Raw genomic sequence first — 22109 nt, forward strand, 5'->3', positions numbered from 1 at the left:
ACCATGCTATGATGTCTCATCCTGTTGTGGGTCATGCAGCCATGCACTGATCTCTTTAGCTCAGGAGGTCTTTTAGCAGGAGAAACTTAGTCATTGTTTCAAAACCAGGAAGATTTCTAGCACAAAAAGGGTTCTAGATGCAAACAGACTTCACTAAATACACTAGAAAGAAACTTTTGTAACTCATACAAGCTTCAGAAAAGGAAATGTCTCAAAAGCAGGTTCCTCAATCAACTAGATTTTATTGAAAGATAAATCCCTGTTAAAATGAGAGCACAAAATCTTAATGACATTTGTATTGTCATGTTTACTTTCATTTGCTTTTACACTGGCAACACGTATGTTACACGGCTCTGATCTCACGTGGTGTTTCTGTCTGATACTAGCTTGCAGTCGTGTGTAACCTGTGATAGCACTCCTGACTGGAGGTGGCCTCCATCTCGGTCATTTTTTCCCTAGCTCTGATCCCACTAGTTATTTAAGGGTTTGATTTTCCTCCCTGGGCAGGGTACTGTGGACTGCCCCAGGCAGGGAGCCATCGCCAACAGCAGCACCAGCAGGATTAGGCCCATGGTGGAACAGGCCTGGCCAGGGGTTGTCAGGCAGCAGGAGAGCAGCAGGACTGGAGCCTGGCACAGGCTCATGCCTGGGAGCGAGATGTGGGGCCTCTGGTAACCGCATCACTGACAGAACATGTAACATAACACGTCATAACAGAATCTCCCTCAGAGAGCTTGTCAGAGAACTCTAGATTCTGGAGCAGCCTAAACCCAGAGCAGCCCAAATCTGAAGCATCCTATCCATATACTGCACCAGCCAGTCCTGTTGTGGCACGAGGTCAAGAACTCTTTGGAGACAAAGCCCCCATTGATCCTCAGTGTTTCCAGAATTCACAGACAATTGCATAGAAAAGGAAACTTTTCAGCACTTGCCCTATGATTTCCTCTCTTTAAGTTGCAAAACAGAAATGGGGGAGCACAGTGATTATGGGAACATTAACCTCTGGCTCAGGGCGCTGCTGGGGTTTTGAGGGGGAGCGAGGGCACATCTCAGTGACAGCAAGGGTTGATACAGACCACAGAGAGCCCTCCCCATCTCCGTCTCCTGCATGGGAGGTTCAGGCTCCTTGGGGAGCCTTTCCCCACCAACCCCTGCTCATGTAACCCTGCAAAGAAGTGACACATCCCACCCAAGAGAAACTCAGGGTGCATGAGCTGGGCGTGGGACACCTAAGAGTTGGAGAAGCAAGCTGTGGGCACAGGGTGACTTTTCTCAGAGAGGAAGCATGGCTGTTTCAGCTACAGGACTGCACCCACCATTTCTTGACATTGGCACCCCAGTGTCCCCAGCCAGTGACAAGGGAGTGTGACAGCAGTGTCCTTATAAAGACTCATCCACATGCCCCATCCCTGGAAGTGTTCAAAGACAGACTGGACTGGGCTTCACCAGAATCATGGAAAGATGGAACAGAAAGGATTAATAATCCCTTGTTAATCCTCCTCCCTCAAAGAATTTCAACTAAGTGACACATGAAGTTTCTCACTGTAAAAACAAACCACACCACTTAAAATATTCAATTTAAACAGCTAATTGTTGAAATTGTTTAAAATGAAATACATTTTTCCCTAGGGAACTGTGTGATTTGTGGTAACTCTGCACAATACAGACAACTCTAAGCAGCTGAAGCATTTTAAGTATTGGAAAACGAGATGAAAGAGAAGCAGCAATGATTTATGAGGTTAACAGTACTTTTATTAGTAACATTTAAGAATGAGTTTCAGTAAGTTCAATTTAGTAAGAGTCCACAGAGATCTTTCTTTCACACTCCAAACTACCCAACATTTACAATTTCATGTTTCAGTGTTTTGAGCTAAAAAACCAGGAGTGAATTCCTCCAATATATTCAACTCACAGATTTGCAAAGTCAGAAGGAATACCAGGATTATCAAAGTTTGACCTCCTGTATAACATAGATTTTGGGTTTCCCTGATTTGACTGCCATTTCAGTCCAGTAACCAGGGGATTTTCTTTAAGAAAAACACCAATGATGCTGTTTCACAGAACACAACCAACTAGGAAGCAGCCATACTACTTCTTCAGCTTCTTTTGAGCTGCCTTCTTCTTGACCATTTGTAACCTTTTCATAGCATTGAGTTGAGATTCCTGAGAAGTTGGGCCTTTTAGGGAGGTTGACTGATTACCAGTGTCTGCTGAGGTTTTACTTGCGCTTCCTCCACTGCTGCCTGCAGTCCCACTGTTGCCATTCCCACTGCTCAGCTGGCTGCTGGAGCTTGGCACAGTACTGCTGGGACTAGGAAGACCTGCTTTGCTGACATTGTCACTGCTTACTGAACGGCTGAGAGTGGTCTTCCCCAGTGTCAGAGGTGGAGGAGGTTTCAGCTGACCAGGGTTTGTGCTGTTGTTGGCAGAAGCTATTTTTGACCCTAGTCCAGTTTTGGAAGTTGCCAACCCTGATAAACCCACAGGTTTCTGGTTATTTGAAGAAGCTGCAGGTTTCCCACTAGTGCTCTGTGCTGTTGATCCTAGTTTGGCAGTTGATGGATTGGCAGAGGAGGTTTTGGCTGCAAAAGCCGCCCATCCTGTAAGGCCACTGGTTGCTGAAGAGGAAACACTTGTACTGGCTGAGTTCCCCGAAATTGCTGCTGAGGTCTAGAATAAATAAAGCATTCTTATTATAGTAGCATCTATTTGTGTAACACACCACAGCAGGAACAGATCAAGCCTCTGTTGCAGTTCTTTTCTAAGGAACATCCAGTGAATAATATTTCATCACTGATCATTACAGTTAAAAGTATTAACAAGGAAAGGAAGGGATGCCAGGCACAGCCAACTTAATTTCCCAGCCACATAAAGCCGGTATTACATTTTCTTTCCTTTCTTCTATACAGTTTGCAGGATACCATATGTGTGATCCACCCATAAACTCTAAAAGATGGTTTAACTGAAGTAACTACAAAAAGCTCAAATTTGTAAAGTGTAAAAAAGGGAGGCAAGCCATCACCTTTGATTTTCTTTCTACTGTCATTACCTGCTGTCACTTTTTAATAAGATGGCAAATGCTCAGGCAAAATTCAGACACTGCGCAATTAAGAACTGCCTTTATTAGTCTTTTGGTCAAAGTAGCAGTGTTTAAACTTTTTAATTTCCTTCCCTCCCCTCCTCTTGGTTCTTAGCAGCCTGTACCATAGGTAGAATTAAAAAGGCACTAGACCTTTTTTCTTGTAGTCTACCCATTCAGATATTGCAGATTACAAACTTATTACGAACATTTTTTTCCTTCTGTGCAAAGATTTGTACACATTAACTGCAGTTTCCACACCTTAAACCCTATAATCTTCAGTTTTCAGGTGGGGTTAATACACAGTTGAAATACTACACCAAACAACAGAGTCAAAGCAAAATTAAATTCCTCTATTCAAGTAATACCCCTTCCATAATACATCCAGACAGCTTCTAAACAGTAAAGATGACAAATGAAACTGAGCCTCGTACAACCTATTTAGGCAGAGAAATAACTATGGAGGTGAAAAAAGTTATTCGTAAGTGTAAGTGCTTACGCAGCAGCCATCATGCTATTCATGATGGTTTGCATCCAGGCAGAGCAATGGCAAACGTAACATTAAGCACATGAATAACTTTAATTCTGAGTTAAAGATGTGTTTTCCTAGGTAAGAGTCATGCTTTGGTATACTACTGCGTTAGTTATTACACTGCTTCTGTTTACCAGCTTTGGCCAATTTGTGACTATTAAATAACCTGGAGAAACAGAAACATGAGGCAACATATGTGAGAAACAGACACCTCTTAAATTAAATCTTGCAGAGTCAGCTGTTCTATTACAGTCATCCATCTAGCCCGGAAAAGACCTTAAAGATCATTAAGTCCAACCACTAACCCAGCACTGCCAAGTTCACTATTATCGTGATGAGAAACCTTCAAACTATTGAAATATCAAAATATGAATATGTTACTTGACCACACAGAAAAATTCATAGAAGCACAGAACTGCCTGGGTTGAAAAGGACCATAATGATCATCTATTCTGACCTCCCTGCCACTCCTAAGAAACTAGACCAAAGGGGTCAAAGCCCTGTCCAACCTGGCCTTCTGGTATCCACAGGGGCATCCACAACTTCTCTGGGCAACCTGTCCCAGTGCCTCACCACCCTCACAGATGCCCTGATCATCTTTGCAGCCCTCCTAGAGACCTGCTTCAGCAGGTTCCTGTCTGTCATATGCTGGGGGCCCCAGAACTGAATGCAGTACTGCAGGTGGAGTCTTATGAGGACCAAGCACAGGGGGAGAATCACCTCCCTTAAACTTCTGATGCAGTCCAAGACTGCATCCAAGACTGGCTTTCTCGGCTACTAGTACACACTTATTAAGATAAAATGCAATAAGAAATAAATAATATCATTGAAAAAAATATAATATATGCAGTAAAATGTAAACTCTTCCTCTGGAAAATTTAAATGACATTACCTTGACTTCTGTTCTCTTAAATGCTAGAAAAGTTGTTGGGGTTTCAGGTTTTAACTTGATTTCTGGCTTCTTGACCAGTGGATCCTTCACAGCTGGTGCAACTGAAACCACTGCAGGAGCTGGTTTTTGAGGTGGCTTTTGTGTCTTCTGAGCCTGTATAAGTGGTAGAAAAAAAAGCCAAAACAAGGCCCAAACCAGATTAGTTACAGGCCCAGTAACACTGACTGTTTGGTCAATGGTTAACATTGACACAAACAGTGGTTTGACTGTTAGCAAAAAGCATGAACATTATCAAATTGTAATCTAGCCTGTGAAATTCCAAGTGCTGAGAATAACGGAATAGGGTATGTGGAGGTAGTCCTGATTATGGCACTGGGGATGGGGTCCATTCAAAAAAGGATACTGAATAGGACTTGCTATTTCAGCATGGAAAGAGGGGCAGTGTTGGCACTTAGGTAAGAGGAAAGCACTGGGTCTTCACAGAAATAAGGTAAAGACAAGTGATCTTGAAGAAGACGGACATAATCCAGCAGTACTGAGATGCAGGCTGCAAGAGTCTGCTAAGAAGTAGCAGGTAAAATGGTGGAATTTATGCTGAAAGAAAAAACAGCAAAAGGCATATTGAAGGCAAATGCTGAATAGCTGTAATGGCTATCCTGTACAGTAACCGACCTCAGGCAAACACTCCTCTGAGTTCAAAGGCCTGACAATCATCAGAATAATCATGTATTTCAGTCAGTGACGGTAACTCCCAGGCTAGGATCTTAGATCGATGCTTTCTCTTGTTTCATAGTAGAGCCATTTCAACAGGTTACAATTTGCTAAGTCGTCATAGAACAGTTCCAAAATAGAACACACCTTCTGCTGTATAGAGGGCCTGATTTTCAAGTGTCAAAACTAAAGTCATGTGAACTAATGGTTAATGCTTCCTGCAACCAAAGAAGCTTTCTTACTCTGATGTTTTTTTCTCTTAATGAGATGAGTGGGATTCCTGTGGGATCAGGAATAATTAGTCTGCTTAGTCAAGAAATTAACACACAAATCAATCAAAATAAAGGAATTTATTTCCTGGAATGTGCTACCCTCAGCTTGTTGTTGAGCCTCACAACACTTTGTTGAACGTTAGTAGTTGGAATGAAATTTGCAGTCTTGCCTTACAGGAAAGCCATTCCTGCCCAAAGCCGAGAAGAAAACTAAACCTGTAGGGCTATTTGGTAGACGTGCACTAAAACCTGAAATTGAAAAAAAGTTTTAAACTGCTGCATAGCAGGCAGGAAATAATCCTATTTCACTCTTCTTAAGTTCTGCTTTTTAAAAAGCTTTGTTTAAGAAGCACATTACAGAATACTCTTTGAGATGCTACATTAAAAACCACAGCTGCAGCAAGGGAAGCACTGCTGAGAAAAATTGCTCTCCAACATGCCTCCAAAGATTTCTGCAACCCATAGGATACTGTCATGGATCAGAAATAGCCTGCTGTATTCAAATAGAGTCATGCAAGACAAAAAACTGACTCCTACCATTTTTTTCATCTGTCTGGTACAGCGGGCACAATACCATACAAGTCGAGGATCATTCGCTTCCTTGTCTGTCACCTGAGGTTTATGGCAATCCTGGTGGTAGAGATTATGGCACTCCTGACACTCCACTAGCTGATTCCCAGAAATAACTGTCATTTGCCTGCAGAGCAAACAGTTGAGAACAGATTATAGAAGAAAGCACTTAAAGGATTATCCAATTGTTGCAAATTTTGCAAGGCTTAAGATAAAAACTAAAAAAATATTTGCTTTTACTTATATTTCTACCTGTGAAAAATGAAACATTCCTTCCCATGTGAGTTCTTCCCAACAAATATCTTAGAAATTTTATATTTTTAAGGTAATTTCTTTCAAGAAAATTTAGAGCTTCTATACTATTAAACATGTGCAGATGACACTTTTGATTTCCCTGCTTAATTTCTGTATTAGAAATGTCTCACCTGCTTTACTTCACCTGGGCATTTTATGGGTACCTCACTGTATACCAATTCTGACTTCCTCATTATGTTAGCATATGAAGGCCTAGTCTACATTTGGATAATTTTGTTATAGGCTGTACAGCAGTACAGTTCGAGAACAAATAATTTCTCAATTACAAGCCTTTAAGAGTGCTTTCTGCTACAGGATTTAAAACCATCATCATCCAAGCTGTATAGTACTTTAAAGATATTTTAGTAGCTATCCTTTTGGTCCCTACTACATAGACAGATACTTGGAATTTGAGATAATACCAGAATCATGGAAAGATGGAACAGAAAGGATTAACTGTGCAGTCCTGCCTAGAAGCAAACATATAGGCTGGTGATGAGGACTTCATTTTGCGTGAGCTTCTGGTGAAAGTAATCATGCTATATAAATGACAAATTCCTGATATACACATGACTGTGAATATGTCTGTGAATTAGCCAAATACCATTTTCCTTATGATTTCTCCTTTCAGATGACAAATCAAGCTATTTAATTGCTAAGCTGCTTTTGCTCATATCCCCAAGGAGCAGGTATCCAGGTAACCATGGAAACTCTATTTGTACATGGGTGGGGAAAGGTAATCCTTTATTTCTTTATATAACAGGAAAATGAAGTCTGAAGGCATTGTCCATATGGATCCTAGAGCATTTTCTAAGAAATATTTCTCTTTTAAATGGGTTATGTAGAAAGAGAGGGAGAAACCTGAAATTCCAGGGCCCATTATTTTAGACACAGAATATTTCAAAAAGCCATGTTTGTTTCTTATTCCTAAGTAAACTGGGTCAGAACAAAGCAGTGATGTTTCAACCCTGACTCTCAAGGGGGGATACTTATCCTATTTTAAAATTACAAAGAACAATCCCAGACTGATTAAAAAACCATGAATGCTTCATTCCCAGAAACAAGTTAAACTGGAGATACTTTAAAATTGTATGATAACAGGGAAACAAACCTAATGATTTTTTACCTTCAGAAAACAAATAGATAAAAAATTATTCATAAAAAATAAGGTTGTCCTTTCAAAACCAGGCTTTCTGAAAGACATTTTTTGTGCTTTTTGTGAGAGTTCACTATTACCTGCAAATTGCATGTAGTATTTATAACTGAGCAGACATGTAACTGGCGAGTCTTCTTTTTCTAAGATCTGCAGGTATTAGAGTTATTTTAATACTCACTCTCTCCTTATTCCTAACTTAGCATAAACGAAGAAGAAAAACACCATAGGCATCAACATTTGATACTCCTAATCACCATGAAAATACATTTCACACTTGGAAAATCTTGAAGAAATATCTAATTTCTCTAGTTTTTACATCTGTAAAAAAGGACTAGCTAATATTCAGATGTACTCTTTTTGCATTTGTGAACCCAGAGCTCGATTCCTGTTAATTTGTAATCTTAAGCAACTTAAAATATAAACCCTTTGGCTGTGAACCTCACCTACTCTGCAATCAGACACAATGTTTTTATTCACGATTGAATAATTTATTGAGTTCTTAAAACATGTAATTTTCTAAATACTACTCATGCTTGAGTTATTTTACAAAGTGCTTTTGTATTTCCTATTTACTGGGATGTTATAATTTCGGCTTAAGACTGCCACCCCCAAAAAGGGCCCACATGTTGACTGCCGAGCAGTAAATAGTGGAATATTGTCTAACTAGTGTGCTGGATTTGGAAAGTCTGAAGTGTGAGTACTTCAAAAACATCCTGTCCAGCATGGGCTGGAGACTGAAAACCACATGACATCAGTTCCAGCAGGTTTCATGCAAAATGAAACCAAATACTAAGTGGCAGGTGGCTATTGCCAACCCTCTATAATGGGTTGTTTCTTTCCCTGCTGTGCTTCTCCCTTTTGCTCCAGCTTAATGAGAGATATTTTAGTTAGCCAGGATACATGTATCTTTTGCAAGAGCACTATGAATATGTGACCACAACTAGCCAGAAGCAACACCTTCAGCTGCCTGGTTAAACGCTTAGTGTGTAACAGCTAATGGAACCATATACCTTGCTGGTGCTTTTTAAAGCAAAGTCTTGGCTATGCTAGGCACAGTAGTTGCATTTTCTTTTTGTACTTCGCAGGCATTTCTCTTCATGCCTGGATGTTTTCCTTTGCCAGGGAAGATTCAGAATTAATAATCCACAGCAGCTCAAGACTATCTAAACAGAACTTTTCTTTGTCCCCTCCTGCCAAATAAGTTAATAGCATGCTGCTTTAGTAGCATTTTAACATACTGCTGAACATGGTTTTGCCCCTTTAGGAGACAGCAAAAACGGAATTTGCAAGAATATTTAATACTTCAAATATTGTAACTGTTCTTCCTTTTTCAATGTCTATGAGAAATTAAACATTTGTGCTGACACAAGGGAATAATTGGACATGAAGTATCATCAGTCCATGTCTAGTTAACAGTACAACTAGCTGTCATAATTCTCCTCCAAGCACTGGAGATACCTCCTTATCTGTAGAACAGGAATGACTGCACAAATGACTGAAGAACAAAGTTATGTAGTAGTTTCCTAACTGACTTAAGCTGAACTAAAATACATACTGCTACCAAAAACTCAGTCCAGTGTTCATCTTTGTCCTGGCTCCATTCCTGCATCCACACATGTGCCAGCATAAGCATTTATACACACTAAGATGACTGAAACCTAAATCAACTGAAAAACCCAAGTGGAGAGATGATCCAGAAGCTGATTCATGTGATCACAAACCTAAGTGGGTAATACATCCTCTAAACAAGACAGAGAAGGAGGTACAACTGGGATAGCCAAACTGTTCCTTTTGGCAGCAGTGAGGACATACAAGGATATAAATAATCTGTGAAACCAAAGCCTAATGTGATTTGATCCCAGGGTGGATATTCAAAAGTGTATTTTATACTTCTCTCAACACTAAATGTATTGTTAGCGGAATGCTACGAAGATCAAATTTTAGAGCCCTTACTGAAAAGTAAAAAGAACCTGTCTTGACTGCAAGACATATTTACACTATTAACAGAAAAAAAACATTGCTACATGTAAACTACTGTCAAATGATTACAAAGAGGACCAACACACATCGATCTTGTAATAATGCCTCTTAAAATGTTTTAATTTAACTGATCTGCTAAAAAATGCTCATCATTGCCATTAATATTTTAACTTGTTTCCCAATAATTAAAAATTACTGTTTGTCATGATAGGTTTGCATCATGTCTAGTTATTTTGTCACTTACTTTTTCCTGAGGAAGAAAAGCTGGTTTTCTCATTAAGAGTTCTATTTTCAAGAAACCATTCTTATTCATGAAGGCTGCTTAAATGTATTATCAATTTTGGATATGTGCTTAAGTGATTTCCAGAATAAAAACTACAGAAAGTATTAATACACAACATGAACAAAAAAGTGACAATTTCAATGAAGCAATGTTGACTGACCTGCAAACAACACAGGCTAATCCCATTTCCATAGCAAAGTCATCTGCACTGGTTTCCTCAAAGCTAGACAAATCAGACATGGACAAATCCTTGCTTGTCTGAACCGTAATAGGAGAGGAACGAGCCTCTGGCTTCTCTACTCTGGGCTTCTTTGGTGTATCAGCTCCTTCGGTGGAATCCCCTTTTATCTATTACACACACAGAGAGAATGTGAAAATGCAAAAAGCTAATGGATATTATCAAAATGAAAAAACTACTGGAAAAATTAGGTTAGCAGTATAAGATGTACTTTACACAGCATACACAAAACATTTTCCTTAGATATGTATTTTCCTCAAAATATTTATGAACTAGAAGTTCAAGTCCACTTTTTGTACTTCACATCAACATCTCTAAAAAAGTTTTGGGAATCCCACATTTCATCTTGCTACATACCAGTAACCTCTTATTACCAGGACATTTAAAACATAGGATCTCAGATTGGGAGGGACACTTTAAAGCTCACCTAGTCCAAAACCGCTGCAATGATCAGGGAAAACATTCACAGAATAATTATGACAAGACTTCTGTTGGATTACCTAAATGGCAGTGTGACTGGATAACGCAGCTCCCAGACTATGCACCATTAGACAAGTCAACTTACAAAGGTTAAAAGGAGAGCTTTTGTCTAAAACATCTTTAAGTTTATTAATAAAGTTATTTTGAACAAAAATTACTTACTTTATCAGCAGACCTTTTTTCTGCTTCTTTTTTCACCTTTTCTGATGCAGTGGGCTTGCCATTGTTGTTGCCAGAAGGCAAACTAGAAGCTTTAGGCTCTTGCTTACTGGAAGTAGGTTTGGTAACAGATACTTTTGGCTGCTCTACTTCCTAAAAACAGAAACAAAAATTGAACTTAAACCCTACATTTCAATTAATTCCTAGTTTGCAATGAGTTAGGTAACAGGATATACAAATAACATGTCATACAACATTGATCATCGATTTAACATTTCTTAAATGTCCTCATATCACATTGACAAATTAGTGTGTTTAAGCTGCAGTCAATTATTAAAACCTCCCCTTTGCAGTCACCTTCCAAAGGAAAAGGACTCCTTTTCCAAAACGAGATGCTCTTTGGAATACTATTAAAAAGGAAAACTTTTCTGCTTTGAAAATTCAAAGAAATAATGAACACGAATTTTCAAATTAATTCTGAGGTAAAAATTCCACATAAACTTAAGTTGACATCTGACATTACTAGACATCAATACTTCATTCCCTCATGGAGAAAAACACTAACTTCTACTTAATCTCTGTTCACATTCACCTATCAGATGAATAAATTTAGCTCTCAACAGAAACCAGTAGATATTAATGATGCATTAGTAGCAACAGTGGATAAGCACCAAGTGAGTCTGTAAATGAGTGATTAATCACAGCGATATACATAACCCCCCAGCTTGGTAAGAAGGGAGTAATTGCCTGCTGTTTACTGGGACAGGTCCTGAGCCCTGAGCTTCAGCCCCATCGCCAATAAGTTTGCTGACTTCCTGTTGCATCCAGAATCAGAAATGTATTTCCTCATCTACTCAACAGTGGTTATCCTGTGCTCCTTACTCTGTTCTTGGATTTCACGGTCAACCATAAATTAATCCTGCAACCTGAGAATGCAAGGAAAGGAATTCTTGTACTTTTTTTTCCATTTCTGAGCTTTGCAGCCCAGCTGATACTGAAGACAAACTGAAAAGAGGAGAACAAAAGATTTCTTCCTCTGGCAGGAGCTTCAGTCTCACCTAAGGACAGGCAATTACCAGCCAAGCTGTTATCAGAATTGGCTTCCAAGCCTCTCTGCACTATGATTTGGCTCCCTGCTTCCTCTTTAAACCACAAGCTAATGCTTCTTTGAGTTCTGACATAGAAGGCACCTGAGAGTTTTGAGACTTGTATTAGAAGGAACTGCAGTTTAGGTTTCAGGGAGTTAACAATTTGAATAGAAAGGAGCTAGACCAAACAGTACAAGCATGATGTATTTCGTAACAGTAACAATGCCTTTTAGTTATTTGGAACCATGTACATGTAGAAATGAAATATTACTAATATATCAGCATATAGACCATCATTTGCACATACCCGTCGGACTTCCAGGCATCCTGAGGGAGAACACTACCTCATTATCCATATGGCAATATGTAGCAATATGAGGATCTCCCCGCTTGGTTATTTCCATACACTAATCTCAGATTCAAATATTCTCTCTAGCAGGTGTTTAGTGATTTCCAGGAGATGAAAAATAATGTTTATCCATTGGATGGCAATGGCTTCAGCCTGCAAATCATTTCTGCTTTGAACCATTTGGTGTTTCTTTATTCTCATATTACTTCGTCAGCAGAATTTCAAGAAAAACAGATCCAGCTTTATCAGTAAATAGCTTGTTTTGTTACATATTTACCTGTGGCATAAATCTGAATTTTAAAGACCTTTTAGCTCTGATTGTAATGGGAGAAATACATATTTCTGGGTTCATCTTAGTGTGTATGATGGCTTACATACAAAAATTACAAAACTGATATAAAAGTGAACACAAAAAGTACTATTACAAAATTATGACAACCACAATATAGTACTGAATATCTTTTACAGATCTTGGTACACTAAAAAGGTAAGGAGGGGTTGTTTTTTTTCCTCATTAACTTTAATTTAATGGATTATGTTGCATAAAAGGGGAATGATGAATATAAACATTCCATAATTTTTTTTATATTTTCCTTAATTTCTAATTCTCTTTCAAATTTTCAGCTATAGAAGATAGACCAGGAATAGCAGGAGTGTTAAAAAGGCATACAAAAAATACACGCTCTCTTATACCAATACCTTCTGAGATGGACGATAACTTGAGTCAGTTCCTCTGGCCAAAGACTCATCAAGGAGTGCCTTCAGCTTTTCAGCAGAGTCCTTACTCTTTGAATGCAAGAAGCCCAGGGCTTTCAGAAATATGGGATCAAGCTCCAAATTCACTGTAGCAGCCATAGTGTTATCTTTGAAGAAGAAAAATAATGACAACTTATATGGAGCATAACTCAAACAGCATGTGGCTAACTATCTCACAGGTTTTTGTTTTAATTGGAATTATATTAAATCACAGCAAGGATGATAGGTGAATTAATTACCATCATTAAAAAAGAACTGACTGTGAACCTCAGAGCTGCAGAACTTGAACTGGGCTTTATATCCAAAATGATGTCAAACTCATTCTTTGGCATATCTGATGTTCAGAAACTAAATACATCATACTTCCATAAATGGTACAAATATTCCATATTCTTAATATTCCATAAGTACAGAATATTGGAAAGTATGTAAAGTAAGTGTGAACTTCAAAAAAAGCAGTTACTACCCTTCTCCTTAACATTATTTGCACATACGGTGATTTTTACCTAGTTGCTTGTTTAAGATTTAAGAATTGCAAAGAAAAATCTTACTTCAAGAAAAAATAACTTTTGATACTCCTGAAAAGAATAGCTCATTGTAACATACAATATAAGATATATAAACCAGCTAGTGTATGATTTTTACATTATTATTAAAAATCTGGGAAAAAAATATTGTCCATTTTTAAATTTAGCTGAAATGGTGAGAAGGTTTATAATTCAGACTGTGATTTACCCAAGTCCCATTGTAATAGCCCAGGTTTTCCTATCAAGTAATGATTATCCAGAGCTCTAAGATGCCTGCACTCTGGAACCTTCTCTGTGGAAGCTCTAAGTAGTCCATCTACATCAGAAACTGACCCTACAAAGATAGATAGCTCTCTAACTCAATCAGGAATTAACAATTAATAATTTAAGAAATAACCTGGGAAGAAAAGGTTCCTGCTCTTTTCCGAAATGGTTGAGAAATGGTATTAATAATCCCTTCAAATCTCATGTGAAACACACCAGGATATTTCACTGGTTTGTTGTTGGTGGTTTTTTGTTTTTGTTTGTTTGTTTTTGTTTTAATACAGTAATCTAGAAGACATTCTTGAAAAGGCTTTTCTCAGTTCTGCTCAAAAGCACTGCCAGGACAGCTTGTTCAGCTGGAGCTTCCAAGGTTTTGTCTGATGAAATCCTTTTCAAATTCAAGGCAGTGAACTTTTACCTCTCTGGCCAAAACACGAGCAGTGGCAGCCTGCTCCCTCAGCACTTGCCTAGAAGTCTCCAGGAACCTTTATCTCATGCTGAGATTTTACAAGACACCAGAGAACTGCTTGACTGAAAACATCAAGGAGTTTGAGATCCAGTAGATTTCATAGGGATTTTATCAATGGACCCAGCAGAGAGCTAAGAGTCTTCAACATTCTCTTCTCTCTTCCTTAATCTTTGCTACTTGTCAAATCACATTCTGATGGCCAGAGAACTTTTAGGAAGTACCACACACCAGCTACCTTGCTTTTTCAGTGACCAAGCAGAGACTGTGGTGTGAGCCCCATGCAGACAATTCAGTCTCTTTCTGATGTTTGTAAGAAGTGAATTCAATGTGCATGGAAAGCACATACCCTCTTTTTTAATGCATCTACCTCTGATAAATTTTCTAGGTTGCTCCTGAGTTCTGCGGGTAGGTTCCATGTTCCATTTCTTAAATTAGGACTCTGCTAAACCCTCTGCTGAATGAAAACAGTAGAATTAAAAAGAAACCTTCAGAAATGTGGAATAATTCCCTGTTAAAAAAAAAAACAAAAACAAACAACCTTTCAGGTTCCTTTCTGAGGCTTCTAGGAATATATATTTGTGTATGTAAGGAACAGGTAACCTCAACAGTCATTAGCAGCCAGTTCAGGATGCCTGTACTATTTAGAGAGCAAATGTAAGCAAATTAATTCCATTTTCATCTTTCTGAAGATAACAATTCCGAGATTTATTTCTAGCTCTACCTTTTTAAAGACATATATTGCAAAGAAACTGTTGAAGCCCAAATTTCAAAAAGGCTCTCAGTATTATTTGCATACCAAACTGCAGCAATTCTTTCTGTTCCTAAGGGCGAATTATAATATCATAAGATACTGCAGTCATAACCGGCATATCACAAGAAATATCTCATGAGAAGGGAAGGAACTGAGCTTATTAAACAGCTGTTATTAAACAACTCAAGTATGCTGAGTTTAGGCATGTATTTTAAAATTAAAATCTACTGTAAGTTAAAGAAGGTAAGTATATTTAATGGAAAGATGAACACATCAATTTAAATTGATGTGTTTTAAAATTGCCATAATCTGAAAAAAAGTAAATTGACACAAGGCTAATACCAATACCTGACTGAGTACAGAAGGCAACTTACTGCTTTTGCTAGTGGAATTTTCCAGGTTTACAAATCAGAACACTGGTTTGACACTTATAAACCTAAGATCCACATTGTATTCATTCATGTTTTCATTCAAAAACTGCTCCTCTGGTAGTGAAGTTGGCCTATAGCAACTTGATAGCCTTGGAGCTGTAGTACACTGTTTTAATAATGCTGCCATATGTTGTTCTGTGCAAGAGGACTCCTTGACTTTCCTGTTGAAGTGGTATCTTTATACAGAAGATAATTCAAATGTTGCCTAGGAAAAATGTGAGTAGGATGATGCTTTTTGTGTATCAGTTGGATAACGCAGCTTTAAGATTAGAGAGCTGTGTTATAATTCTTCAACTCAGAGGAGAACTGGTTTTGCACAAAGCAGTAACTGAAGTGAACACAAAGGCAACTCATGGAGCAGGGACATTAACTCAAGCACACCCTCTTGCAACTAAGCATTAACCCATTAAGAGAAGGCTGTATGGAGATCTCATAGCAGCCTTCCAGTAGGTGAAGGGGGCCTACAAGGATGTTGAAGAGGAACTCTTCCTCAAGGGCTGCAGTGATACAAGGGGCAACAGGTTTAACCTTCAACAGAAGTTCAGGTTAGATATAAGAAAGAAGTTCTTTACTGTGGGGGTGGTGAGGCACTGGCACAAGTTGCACAAAGAAGTTGTAAATGCTCCATCCCTGGCAGTGTTCAGGGCCAGCTTGGACAGAGCCTTGGGCAACATGGTCTAGTGTGAGGCATCCCTGCCTACAGTAAGGGGTTGAAACTAGATGATCTTAAGATCCTTTCCAACCCTAACTGTTCTATGATGATCTTTCTTAACTTAGGTGTCTGTCTGACACTTCTCCACTACTGCATGAGAACTTTTTGATGATGGATAGACAAGGCCAACAAGGTAACAAACCCCTCTGAAGTATCTGAGATAATATGAAAAATCCTACAATGGACAGTTGGGGAGCAACCTCACAGTGAGCAAACTAAGTGGTTTAAATCCCTGTGGGTGAAAAATGTTAGTTAGTGGGCTGTTATTCTTAAAACATCTGTGATTTTTTTTTGAGTCTCTCATTTCTTGAACATATTATTGTCTTCTGCCAAATACATGTAAGCTTAATTTAGCACTATGCAGAACATGTGGCCTTCCAATTTAATAGACTTCTTAAGATTTCCAGGGTGTGATAGTCCCTTTTTTTTAATTTATTTGACAGCTATTATTTCGCATGCCTACACATGTATTATCTTGTTCATCATAACTTTCAGTTAAATGGATCTACTCACATTACATTTTCAGACATGACCATATTTTCATCCGTCTATTTCTGAGCTCCTATTTCTGAGCCAGGTATACAGTTTAAGATATTTTTTCAAGAAAGTACGCACCTTAAATTTATTGCTATGCTTATTATCAAACTACACTGCAATGCTATTAACAAACCCATTCTTTATAAACTCAGCAATACTTTTTCTGACACATATCCCCTTTAGCTACCTTCAACATCTGTAGCAGTTAACTTTAAACCCAGTAACATGAATCAGTAGCACAAAATTTCTTCCAGTGCACTAAACAGTGTTCATCAATAATTAATTTCACTTATCACCATAGTATCAATTTATCTTTTCTTTTTCCTTCTCCTTTGGATTCTTCTGTTCCTCAGGATTTTCTCTCTTCCCCATCAATCTAATGTCTGTCAAAGTGGCAGATTTTGCTTATTTACCAATAACACCTTTTCCAGATCACTTTCAGAGTTAAGTCTTAATAAAGTAGATCAAGAAAAATCTTAAAAGAAGGGAAAAAAACTTCTATTTTCAGTTTTTGTTTTAGTACCTTTATCATGGCAACATAATTAATGATAACATAATTTTTCAGTTATCTCCCATGATGGATATTTCAAAACCCACACACTTAAGTAGTCTGGACAATTGTATTAATCAGAACAATTGTATTAAGCAGCTCTTATTTATTTGACATCTTCTGGAAAACTTTTAGAAGACTGGATCAAATCTTTTGCTATAGAGTTACTAGTACTGCTGTCCTTCATTTTACATTCTAATTTACTGTATATTTTATACTGTATTTTTTAATAGTTCAATTAATATCATAGTAACTTATTTAGCCAAAATTTGTAAGACTGCACTAGTGCCCTGTATTTGCTATTTTCAACTCATCACAAACAGCACATTATTTAAGAATCACAGAATCATTAAGGTTAAAGGAAACCCAAGTGGTCACCCTGTGCAACCTCCTGCTCAAAGCAAAGTCAACACTGCATTCAGACCAGCTTGCCCAGGACTTTGTCCAGTTGGATCTTGAAAATCAATAAAGGCAGGAATGTGACAAACCTACTGGGATACCTGTCTCAATGCTTGACTGTCCTAATTTCCTTACTTTGAACTGGAAGCTGCAATTTCTGCTGTCTCTTGTTCCCCTGCAGCCCACATGAGTAGAAAGACTAGTTCTGTCTTCTCTTATGTATATAAAGGATTCCATTAGGTCCCCCTAAGCCATGGTAGATGACATCCAAACCTCGCCCTTCACCTTCACATCTAGCTATTGTCACAGAGGACAAGCCAGTTAATCTGGCATGATTTATCTTGATAGATCCCAAGCTGGCTATTCCCAGTCACCACCTTCTTATGCCTACAAATGCATTCTTCATGCAGGTGCAAGGAGTGAAGCTGACCAGCCTGTAGTTCTCTATATTGTCCTTATTGCAGATGAATGTAAGATCTGCCTTTCTGCAGTTTTGGGGTACTGCAGCTTTTGTTCCTATAGTTGTGTTGCCGTGAATGTCAGTTTTATAAAAAAGCGTTTATTCAATTAAATGAGATAATCTTCCCTACACAATTGAGATCTGCTAATTCCTGCTACCACCAAGCTTCATTATTCTGCAAAAAAAGACAACGGACTATAAGATGCTGTTCAAACAGATGTCACTGCCCATTGGTTTAACTTATTGTAAATTGATTACATCTCCACTTTTGTTTCCACCTTTCCCTAATTCAACACCTACCAACATTTATTACGCTTATACATTCACTAGATACCATTCTCCTGGCGATTTCTCGGTGGAAGAACCAAGCCTTAGTTAAAGCTGAACTGCCGAATTAGTGACACCACAGCCACCACACGGCCCTTTGCAACAGTCCTGCTGCAAATCTCCCCCGACTATCCCCTTAAGAACGACAGAAATTAACTCCTTGAAAACAAAACGCTTAGGAGAGCAAAACGCCACCCCCTTTAATACCAAAATACCCGCACAGCGCCGGACACACCACCCCGAGACCCCGGCAGATCCCCCAGACGGCTACAGGGACCCTCCCCCGCTCCCGTTACTGCCCGGCCCGCTCTTCCTTTCCAGGGCCGCGGCACCGGGAGCGACCGTCCCTTCAGACACCAACAGGAAGAGCGGCAGACTCCAAGTGTGAATATAAACCACACTCATCCCAAACCCCTTCCCAACCCCACTCTTACCGAGCAGCACGATACAAACACCCTCCCGGACCCGGGTCCGCCACCTCACCACTCCCCCCCGCGCAACTAGAGCCTCAACACAGCGGTTCCGGACGAGGCGGAGCACCGGCGAGGAGCGCCCGCAGGAAGGGGCGGAGTGACGGCGGAAACGGCTGATCCGTTTCGGGGTGTTCGAGCCGTGTGCGGGACGGGGGAAGCGGCAGGTCGTGGCCGCCTCAGGCGTGAGGGCCGGGCCGGGTCTTGTCAGCGCTCCAGGGAACTCCCTAGGGGGAGCGGTCGGTGGGACTGCAGCACCCCCGGGGGGAGCCTGAGCTCCTTCACAGAGCTGCCGTGGCTGCCCCGTTGGCTGCTGGGTCTTTCCTCGGTAAAGAAGGGTTTACTGGGAACTCCCTGTTGAGGTACTTACGGTAGAAGACCAATAATAGTAGCTGAGGGGAAAGGGATTTGCTGTCCTTCAGTATTCGCTGCTAGGTCCGATTTTCCTTGTCTGGCAAGATGCTGAGAAGTTTGGAGTGGAGGTTTGATGAAGTAGGTCTGCAAAGGAATTTTACTTCAGTAGTATTCTGCGGTAACTGTGTTTTAGCGTGTTGTTATTCTGAAGTTTGGATTCTTCGTAGCCTGTATCTTACTGTCTTGAATCGTTAACAACTCTTACCTCATTGATACACCTGTCTGAAATGCTGTTTTGAAGCGCCCCGTGAAAGCTTCTATGCTTTTCTTTGGTTTCACATGAGGATAGAGTTGTAGAATCATAGAATCCCAGGTTGGAAGGGACCTCGAGGATCATCTGTCAGTGACAGTCCTAAACTCATACAGCAAATTGATGGTCTGGGTAGAAATATAACTCCAAAATCCAGGGTTTTGGCCTTAAAGCACATTGCTTTGTATTCAGTTAAATGCTTGCTGCAGGAAAACTACGTTTTCAACTTATTTATTATGTCAAGGGTTTTTAAAATGTTCATTCAGCACAAGTTCTGGTTTACCATCTAATAATTAACTTGTTGGTTATATGTAGTGATCAACAAGTAAATGAAATCTTTTTCAACAACTAAAAGGAAGAAGATGTTTATGTATTTATTTACTTTATTTTTTAGTTTAATTTCCCTGGGAAACATTTGTTTTTAAACCAACAATCTTTTCAGTTACATTGATAACACAGCAGCTCAGTGAAATTCATTCAGCTGTTGTACAGTGCATCTTGAAAAGGAAAATGGTAGCAAGCAGTACAGTTAGTGAAAATAAAGTAATGTTTATTAGTTTTAAATAGCCATAGTGATCTTTATACCAAAGGCAGACAACAATGTTTATCTTGTCTTTAAGTTACATTGCAATCTTGTGATGTTTGTTACTTCTACCTTTCCCTCTTCCAACAGTGGCTACAGTAAATAAGGCCAGTATAATATAAAAAGCATCTCTTCCCTTAAATTTAGTCTAATTAGAGAAAAAAAAAACCAGGAAAATTATTGTGAGTAAATAATGTAATAAAGTCTTGTAGGTTTTACTAGTTCTGTGTTCCATGCTTTGTTTTATTGCATGTGTCTGTGGCTGCTTTTGTAAGACTGAAAGCATACTCTTTAGTGAGCTCCAAGGGATTCATAAATTTATCACATTTAAGGCAAAGGGTGGTAGTTATGTGAAAATACGGAAGTGAGAATGGGCAACCAGGAAGGCTGCTAAGTCTTTCAAGCTGTGCATAAATCCACAAGACAGATGTACTCTTCAAAGCCAAAATAGTTCAATCAATAGTTAAGCATCTTAAAAATACTTAGTTTGATAATTGGTCTTGAATTATTATGTATTTAAAGGTACGTAATCTAGCATGTTTGTTTGGGCTCCCTTGGAATTTAGTTGCAAGTTCTTTGGCTTTAAAGGAGATGTGGCTTTGAGACACCATGGTGGGCATAGCAAAGGCAGAGAGAAACATCTGGAGGATGCAGACGGGAAATTCAAGTGCAACATTTCTTCTGTTTTCCTGCTGAGTGAAGCTCATCTTTTCATCCCTTGAAGGTGAGCTGCAGAAACGCAGAAATGTTATTGTCCCAAATGGACCCTGATTAAGAATGGACTTTGTTCCACTTCACACAGTAAGTTTAATAACTCAGATCTAAATTGACCATATCAATAGCAGAATAGGGAGTATGGTTCTGGTAAAGCAATTTCAGTGTCGCAGCACTGCAAATTTCAGAAGAGAAATGGGTTTTGGTAGGAAAAATAGTAGAATATATGAGAAGAATTTAGGGCTATATTTGAAAATAACAGGACAGTATATTGCAAAGACTCCTTCAGGTCAGGTACCATGAGTACTTGCAGGATCAGGGCTCTTATTTGAGAAATCTGATTGCCTGTATGAACAGGAGTGAATCACTGTTGTATTAACGATGAAGTAACAGATGGGTTTGTCAGGGTCTAGAAATCATTTGTGTGTTTAAGTACCTGTTCTCAGATTGAAGACCTGGTCTTGTGAAATGGGCAGTGTTTCACGGTGAAGTAATTTGTAAGGTGAATGTCTGAGTGGCTACTGTGGCCAGGAAAAGATGGGGTTGTGTGTTTTACAGATTGCTGTGGAAAATACAAACCACCCAAATGCATATGAGGGTACCATTTTATAATGAAAGAAGTACTGTAGTTAAGGATATGAATTTAAATGCTAGTAACTGGATCTAGCAGGTAAAATAACTTTTTGACTAATCTCATCAACAGTACCTTCACAATATAATTTCTTCCACAGAGCTGTACTTAGGGTATTGAATCTGTCTTAATTTATATGCTGTCATGATTTATCCAAATAAAATAGCTTTTAGGGAAGTAGGTATTTCATGGTCTATTGTACTATTCTTTGTGTGGCAGATGTATTAATTAAAAAAAAAGCAATAGTAGTACTATTATGTTGAGCTGCTGTTGTTCTGAGACAAAGCCATGTAATAGTTTAAAAATACTCCACTATCAGAGTTGTTATTATGATCTTTACTTGATGTTAGGTGGACTTGATTTTATTCTCTCACTGCCTCTTTTTGGACAATTAATTTGGCCCAGTGATGGATGATATAAAGTAGTAAATTTGATGTACACATCTACGTGGGGAAAAAAAATTCAATAATCTGGATCTAGCAGATAAAAACTTTTTTTGTTTGTTTTTAAATAATTCCATCATATTCATGTAACTGTATGAAGACCTTATTAATCTGGACAGTTATTTGGGTGACTGGTGCTGTTCCAATGTTACTTGTGAGGTTTTTTATATATATGTGTGTGTATATATATATATATGCATCTAAAAAAACATAAATTTCTTTCTCTTATTAAAATAAAGCTTTCTTCTATAATTATTGCTTTAAGAGTGCCATCTAGTGTCTAAAGCTCTTCAATACCAGTTGTGATTTACCAGTTAATGGGAATTGTATTTGCAGAA

At 38.8% G+C, this 22109-nt stretch overlaps 2 protein-coding genes across 12 annotated transcripts in view; one reads left to right on the top strand and one right to left on the bottom strand.

Moving 5' to 3' along the window:
- Positions 1–1743: 1743 nt before the first annotated feature.
- INTS12 (integrator complex subunit 12) lies at positions 1744–18800 on the bottom strand. 4 transcript variants are annotated; one of them, XM_031048586.2, is made up of 8 exons: positions 18701–18800; positions 14467–14553; positions 12783–12946; positions 10650–10799; positions 9930–10117; positions 6024–6183; positions 4504–4656; positions 1744–2670 (listed from the first exon to the last, which is right to left on the bottom strand). In XM_031048586.2, exons 2-8 carry the CDS (start codon positions 14513–14515, stop codon positions 2089–2091), a joined length of 1446 nt encoding a protein of 481 aa, XP_030904446.2. In that variant the 5' UTR covers positions 14516–14553; positions 18701–18800; the 3' UTR covers positions 1744–2088. The 4 variants fall into 4 exon arrangements, with proteins under 4 accessions (XP_030904446.2, XP_030904445.2, XP_005148700.2 ...); XM_031048585.2 differs by having other exon boundaries at positions 14446–14553; XM_005148643.3 differs by having other exon boundaries at positions 14446–14550; positions 18701–18788.
- Positions 18801–18856: 56 nt separating this feature from the next.
- GSTCD (glutathione S-transferase C-terminal domain containing) overlaps positions 18857–22109 on the top strand; it is a 56947-nt gene continuing 53694 nt past the window's right edge. Inside the window, exons 1-2 of one of the 8 annotated variants that reach the window (XM_031048573.2) lie at positions 18857–19098; positions 20549–20784. In XM_031048573.2, the coding sequence (XP_030904433.2) occupies positions 20761–20784 (24 nt within the window). In that variant the 5' untranslated portion in view covers positions 18857–19098; positions 20549–20760. Of the gene's footprint in view, positions 19099–19122; positions 19233–20505; positions 20785–22109 lie in introns of those variants that run through there. The other 7 variants (XM_031048578.2, XM_031048575.2, XM_031048576.2 and 4 more) reach the window with 7 other exon arrangements.

Source organism: Melopsittacus undulatus, chromosome 7 (genome assembly GCF_012275295.1).
Source record: "Melopsittacus undulatus isolate bMelUnd1 chromosome 7, bMelUnd1.mat.Z, whole genome shotgun sequence".
NCBI classification, from domain to species: domain Eukaryota; kingdom Metazoa; phylum Chordata; class Aves; order Psittaciformes; family Psittaculidae; genus Melopsittacus; species Melopsittacus undulatus.